Source organism: Notechis scutatus, chromosome 11, assembly GCF_049901735.1.
Source record: "Notechis scutatus isolate UNSWTSFEM ecotype Mainland chromosome 11, rNotScu1.2, whole genome shotgun sequence".
NCBI classification, from domain to species: Eukaryota; Metazoa; Chordata; class Lepidosauria; order Squamata; family Elapidae; genus Notechis; species Notechis scutatus.
Genome location: NC_142019.1, coordinates 3,387,902 through 3,395,311, shown reverse-complemented (window position 1 = coordinate 3,395,311; position 7,410 = coordinate 3,387,902). Strand labels below are relative to the sequence as shown.

General features: G+C 40.6%; 1 protein-coding gene across 1 annotated transcript; it reads right to left on the bottom strand.

Moving 5' to 3' along the window:
• Positions 1 to 263: 263 nt before the first annotated feature.
• LOC113418324 (ras-related and estrogen-regulated growth inhibitor-like protein A) lies at positions 264 to 7,203 on the bottom strand. Its single transcript, XM_026677141.2, has 4 exons — positions 6,999 to 7,203; positions 5,978 to 6,031; positions 3,610 to 3,686; positions 264 to 2,273 (listed from the first exon to the last, which is right to left on the bottom strand). Exons 1-4 carry the CDS (start codon positions 7,135 to 7,137, stop codon positions 1,848 to 1,850), a joined length of 696 nt encoding a protein of 231 aa, XP_026532926.1. The 5' UTR covers positions 7,138 to 7,203; the 3' UTR covers positions 264 to 1,847.
• Between the last annotated feature and the right edge of the window lie 207 nt (positions 7,204 to 7,410).

The following is a 7,410-nucleotide window of genomic DNA, read 5'->3' as shown; positions in this document are numbered from 1 at the left end:
CCAGTTTCTCTCTCTGACCTGGCATCCATCTTTCCTTTCCTTTCCTTTCCTTTCCTTCCCTTTCCTTCCCTTTCCTTCCCTTTCCTTTCCTTTCCTTTCCTTTCCTTTCCTTTCCTTTCCTTCCCTTCCCTTCCCTTCCCTTCCCTTACCTTGCCTTGCCTTGCCTTGCCTTGCCTTTCACCCCTTTCCCCTTTCCTTGGTGGGCTGTTTTCTCTCTTTTCACGCAGGTGCTTACTGGCAAAGAGATAGGTGGCCTTTGATCTACATAGAGAGGCTACTAAGACAACAAACAAATTATCCATGTTCAAATTCCACTGGATTTAAGAGACGGAGCAAGGAAGAACAGTTATTTTCATGCACAAATATTTAAATTAAACCCTTGCAGGTGCAATATTAGCTTAAAGTAACCATAGACAGTTCCTACTTCTGGTTATGTTGCTAACACCTAGTTTCTTAGATAGTAAAGCAGTACTACAGTATTAACTGGATCAGTTGGCCTTCCAGAGCCCACCAGAACATGGAATGATTCCCGCTAAAGCCTGGTGCCAGTTTGCCACACTTGGCATATCTAATTAAGAAGTCTCCATCCAATGGGGCATCCAGAGGTAGGGAGTGGGGCAACATCTGGAGAACTGCCAATTTAAAAAGTCAAACTAAATCAGGAACCTTCTGAATGCAAAGCAGAAATTCTGCTATTGGACTAGTAGATCTCTATTTAGGTCCATTTATTTTTGCAGGAGATTATTAAAATTATCCCTCTGAAATCAATACACTTTAGCTTCTGTGCACTCAGACTGAATTCTCAACCAGAAAACAACATTGTTATGGGCAGGGATCATCCATTGCATTAAGCTACATTTAATTAGTTTAGGCTTACAGTAGAATATGAATCCAGGCATTCTGGTTTGGAAACAAGCTTTTTCGGGGAAAGCAATCCCTGTCATCTTCTAGACCTAAGGAGGATGTTGTCTCAGATTCAGTCACTGTCTGAATGGACAACCGCTTCCTCTTGTTAGGGTTGAGTCTCACTTTGCTCCTCCTCATCCACATTGGTACCTTCCAAGTACCCAGACAGACCTTCTACTATAGGTGTCACCAGTCCCCGGTCCATGGACCAGTACTGGGCTGTGGCATGCTAGCAACTGGGCCATATAAGCAAGTGAAACCCCATCCGTGGGATGCAGGCAGCACGTAAAACCATGCTCCCTCCAGTCCATGGAAAAACCTTTCTCCATGGAACCAGTCCTTGGTGCCCAAAAGGTTGGGAGCCATGTTCTATCACATCTCCTAGACATCCTGGAGTAAATTTTATAATAGGGTGTCATCACATTATATCCCCTTATGACTTCAGATCAGTGTTAAAGATTACGCTGTTGTTAATCTAGTAAACTATGGTTAGATGTACCCTGATTTAGCCCTGTTCACATAGGGGACAGAGTGATGATGTTCCATCCATATTATAGCTCTTTGTAAATACCAAAGTGACTACAGTACTGGAACTTGTACAGTACTAGTACCACATTAATATAGGACTCCCAAATTCCAATTCCAACTTATTAGGTGGATTTGGGCAAGATGTTAATTTTCTCTTGGGCAAATCCTTTTCTTCTGGTGTTTCAGCATGGAGAGACAGGCATGGCCATTTCCTTCCTTTGAGAACCTCATTCTTCTTGAATTTCCACCCAGGACAGCCATACAGACCAACTCTTGGATTGATTTTCCTTTGGGACTAGCAGAATGAGGAGGCTGACTCCACATCAGCAAAATCCATGCTCCACTCTACCCAAATAAGAGGGGGGGAAACCAGGATGTTCTCCCACAGTGTTTACAGAACGTTAGCTTTTTTTTCACATTGAGTCTGTTCTTTTCCGAGCAAAGACAGCGGATACACTCTTGACAATATTGCGGATTCCTGTGCCTTTTTTCAGGGTCAGCTTAGCCTCACAGATACGTTCTGCTAAGCCATGGAAGACCATGAGTGCTCCATGATAGGCTTCAGCTGCTGATACCTCATAGAATTCACAGTCCATGGAGAGGGCCAGGAGACGTCCCTCTTCACTGGAAACCTCCCGGTGATGGTGTAGATCTCGCTTGTTGCCCACAATAACAATGGGCACTTTCTCCTGGCTTGGACTTTCCTTGGTGGCTTTGATGAATTGGACTTTGGGTTGGACACTGTTGAAGCTTGCACGGTCACAGATGCTGTAGACCAAGACAAATCCATCAGCCCATTGGATGCGTTTGTCTTTGGATGAGTTCTCCTCTGACTTCTCCTGAATAAGAAAACATGTACGTTTGCAACATTTTGGCTAATTGATTGGTCTGAAAGTGATAATTATTTGAGCAAATGTGGGAAACAAAAGCAGTCGGGCTAATGATGGTTTGGTGTGTTTGGCATCATACCAAAAGTTCTGGAAAAGCACTTGGAGAAAGTGGACAGAACCTCAACTCCTGTATTACAGAAGTTGCACCATCCAGAACAGCCCAAATATTATCACAATGTCTTTGGCTCTCCTAGATCCTTAGGAAGGATACTTTTGTAAAAACTATCCAAACCTATCAGAACTTTCTGGTAGACTGCATGAAAATACTGAGAACAACAATAGAATAAAAATCGGTACAACATGGCTTATAAACCACAATGTTCATAATTACAAGCAAGCAAATCAAAATGTGGCTTGGTGCAATGTGAAAACACAACTTCTACCAAAATGAAGTCTGGTGTGAGAGATGTCTATGTTAGTTAAATCCCATTCAGCTGGTGTTCAGCCGGCTGAATCTTTGGATATGGCCCCCAGCGTCCTTCCAAAAGAATCCACCAAATCATAACATGTCAGAAGGTGAAAATTCTTGATTGCATCAGAAACATTCACATAATTGTAAATTAATGTAATTTAATTTTCATTAAATTTAAATTAAAAGTCAAACCCAGTTTTTATTCTCACTTTTTCTTCCCCAAGCCTTTTTGGAGTTAAGCCTCAACATACTATGTCTATTGCTTGAACTGAAAAGAAAACTGACCTCAAAATTAAACCAAAGTATAGGTAAGTAGCCAGGAGGCATATAGATAACAATGAATTCACCCCTCAAAGAATGCAAAGGGAAGGATATTTTTTTTTACAAAACCAACCAGCATAGAGTTTTTATCATGTTCTATATTCTCCCATACTTTGATAGTAAAGAACTATATATGTCAACTCAAGGGCCTTAGATGTAAGATGAGCTGCTTTAGAATGGGTGGGAGCACAAACACACTCCTTGTCTTGATCTCATTAAGGAATCCATGTCTTTTTCCAGACTGATGCAGGCATGGGTGCTTTAATGAGTTTGCAAACAAGTCTTGCATTTGTGCAAGCATTTATTGTAAAAATCCGCTTCTAAAATGAAGCGATGCACAACCCTACTGCATATATTTTCTTTATTTGTCTTTGAGAATGGTCATTAGCCAAAAACAATGCAGGTGGGGGAGGGGAAGAATGATTTTATTAGGCACGCATTTTGTTATTGAAAGGTAACTATATAACTACATTGAACCTTAACTATATTGGACTATACATGCACACAAATGCAGACACTGATTTATATTTATAGTGATCCTTACTTTCTTACCTGTGAGCAAGGAAAGTCCCAGATGTGAAAAAGAATCTCTTTGCCTTCTACTGCCAAACTGTGTGTGTAGACAGATTCTGGGTGGAGAAAAGCAGAAAGTTCAGGACAAACTAGTGAGCCATATGGTTGAGGGGAGACTTGAACCTGCGTGTTTCCAGTCCCAGTTCAATGCCCTAATACATGCCCTATGCTGGCTTTTCATTCGTCTTCTTTTAAATCATTTTTCTTCCACCATCTAACTCTGATATTATATTGGTTAATTTCATGGCGGAAGGAAAGAAAGAGCATTTTGTCCTCAAACAAGGTGGTGACCAAGCCAAGGTTAGCTTGATAATGTTTTTAAATAAACCACAAGTGACTGAATTCACACATTCTATTAAGCCAAATGAAACAAATCAACTCATGATAGTGAGTCCTTCCACTGTAGAATATAAACTATGGCATGTAGCTTACCATTATTACTGTGCACTTATCTGAAAATGTTTTACATAAATAATTTTCCTTTAAAATGAAGTGGTCTGAAGATGACATGGTGAGCAGACCTGGCTTTTTTCAGCCTAATTTCTTCTTTGGAGGTATTGCTTTAAAATAAGAGTTATTTTCCTTTTGGACAAGATGTGTAAAGCTTGCTAATGGCCTGGCTAAATTGGCCTGGATTTGTTTAGGTTCTACCTCAAGTGTTCTAAAAACACCCACTGTGATCTTAAAATAATCATTTATCACTTCAGAGTATCATGTGATCTTGGTCAAATACTGTGTTTAATTTGGTGCTGCTCAGTTTCCCCTCTCTTACCGTAGCATTTTGGAGGGAAAAAAACACCATCTCTTTTGGTAGGATTTTCAATACTAAATGATTTTGAAGCCTATGGAACTTCATTTGAAATTGAAATTTGATTTGAAATTATGTTTTAAAACTTCAATCCATTTTCTTTTTCAAGTTGTTAGCCATCTTACCTATGTGGTCATATAGCATATATGACACAATATATGTCATATGTTTGATATGAAAACAGTATTCCTGTATTTGAGGGGCTGTCACAAAGAAAAGGGGGTTAGCTTATTCTCCAAAGCACCAGTAGGCAAGAGAAGAAATAAAGGATGGAAACTAATCAAGGAGAGATCCAATCTGGAATTAATGAGAAACTTACTAACAGTGAGAACAATTAACCAGTGGAACAGCTCACTTTCAGAAGTTGTGGGTGCTCCATCACTGGAGGCTTTTAAGAAGAGACTGTGATGATCCAGGGTGGGATACAAAAAAACACAGTCACAGAAAACAGGGGAAGCCCCTTTTATTCCTTCAGTTTGCTTCCAAGCTCCGAATATCTTTGATGGAAGACAAAAAAAAACCCCACACCAACAGTTACATGAAGAAGGAAAAAGCAACACAAACTAGGCAAGATAAGGGATCGAGGATGTCCACAGATAACACACACCAAACTCAGAGAGGAACTATAAACTAGATATATTTATATGATTTGTTTCCAGCGTTTGCCAGTACACACGTCCAAACTCTTATTCAGTTGTCACACCTGCAGCCCATGAAGAGGATCAAGGTCCTCTCCTCCTGAGGAAACCACATCTCTCCCTTATCCTCTCCTCCCTGTGTGCCCTAGGATGGAGAGGGGATGGGTCTGGGTCCTCCTCTGACTGCTCAGCCGGCCTCTGCCCTTCCCCAGCCTCCTCCACAACCTCCGGAGCCACACTTCCACTCCCTGTCGGCTGTTCCTCTTCTTCCTCAGAGTCAGTCTCCACCAGAGGCATGACAGCTTTTTGTCTGAATGGTATAGGGTCTCCTGCTTGAGCAGAGAGTTGGACTAGAAGTTCTCCGATGTACCTTCCAAATTCCTTGTGTGTCACACTTGGCCAATAAAGAATTCTATTCTATTCTATTCTATTCTATTCTATTCTATTCTATTCTATTCTATTCTATTCTATTCTATTATTCTATTCTACCCCCATCCCCATCCTATTTTCTATTCAATTCTGAAACCCATAGATGCTAATAAAAAATGAATTATTTAATCACAGATAAACACAGGGTAGCATTCTGAGTTTGCTTTTTATGTCCCTATGAATCTGAAACTTACTTATTTCCCTATCACCCCTTAGCCCACTGTTTCTTAAGTTTTTCTATTTTAAGATGTGTGGACTTTTAACGCCCAGAATTCTCCACCCAGCAAGGCTGGCTGGGGAATTCTAGGCGTTAAAGTCCAGATATGTTAAAGCAGCCAAGATGAAAACCCAAAAGATATTCTGGTAGTTTTCTTGTGGGTGTCCAATTTGATGGTCCATCCATCACCCACCATTCCTAGGATGAAAGAGATTATTAACCAGCCCCAAACTGTGTAAAGATCCAAACACTCACCCATGTCTCCATATTCCCCAATAAACCTTTTGGTAAGAAAACGCACCGTCAGAGCTGTGAAAAAGAGTGGGAGTTGAAACTGTTATATAGAACAGATGGGGCAGGAGGAGGAATGGGAAAGGATGTTATCATTCCCCAGCAAAAAAAATTGGAAGCTGTCCCCCCACATTAAAAATAAACCCAGCTTCCAAATAAAATTCAAATATTTAAAGACCTGTGTTCTCAACATTTACCTTTGTTCTTTAACACATTACCCTATTTTTAATCTTTCGTGCAGACCCTGTACATTTCAATATAGAAAATAACAAGCTAAAAATTTTTGCAGAGCTGAAAATTAACTACCCTCAAAAGTGATCAGCTTGTTTGCAACCATGTACTTATGCTCAAATTTTTGCTCATCATCCTAAACACGTTTAGGCATTATTCTACATATTGCTTACTCATTGATAAGTCCATGTATTAATGTTTTTATCTTTTTGGAAAGGAAGCTCAACAATCCCCTTTCATCCCAAACACATCTTAAGGTTGGCAACTAATCAAAAGCACATAATGCACAAATCTGATCATAACATCTCAGCTCAGAAGGTTAGAGATCCAGGTTGTGGCTGGGCATGAGATCTCTGAATTCAACAAGACTCACTCTGTGTTAAACATGCAGATAATTGCAATGGAAGTGCATGGAAGATGAGAATTGTGAACAACCACCTTAATTCCCTTTCGCTCTTCTGCAACACTTACGGAATCTGACAAGCCAGTTAGTAATTTGTTTAGTTAATGGAGCAGAGAACTGTTTAGCCACATCTAAATAGTATCACTCATTAAATGTTGCAGCATTGCATTTTACCTGTCTACCATTTCTGGGCAGGGCAACTTTTACTTTTAACTGATACCCTGCAGAAGCTTGCATTGCATGTTTGCAAGTTTCTTTCAGTGTTGTTGTTGTTGTTGTTGTTTAGCGGAGAGAGATTATTTTGCAGCCTAAAATAGCAAATGCCCTAGAGTAGTTTTGTTGCCAACTTACCTGACTTTCCCACGTGGTCTGCTCCTAGGACCACCACATTGGCTTCCATTTTCACAGGGGTCAAAGTGGAGATCTCTGCCCCAGGCTGGTGGTCAGGAGTGAAGCTGGCACTCCTGCGAAGGGGGATTCGGAGGACCATTGATAAAGATCTATTTTTTTGTCCAGACTATCAGCTGGGGAAACTGTTTCAGCTGTTTTCCCCTGTTCAGTCAAAACAAGAATGAGCCTTTCTCACTTGCCACCAGTGGGAGTTATTTGCATGGATCATACCAAGCCAGAGGAATGGGAGGGGTTCCCTTCCTGGAAGCTACTAACTGACAAATTCTTAGCAGCAATAAAACCAGAATATGAGTGATCATCACTAAGTTAACAAATCTAGCAGGCTAATTCTACTCTGCCCCAAATCCATGGA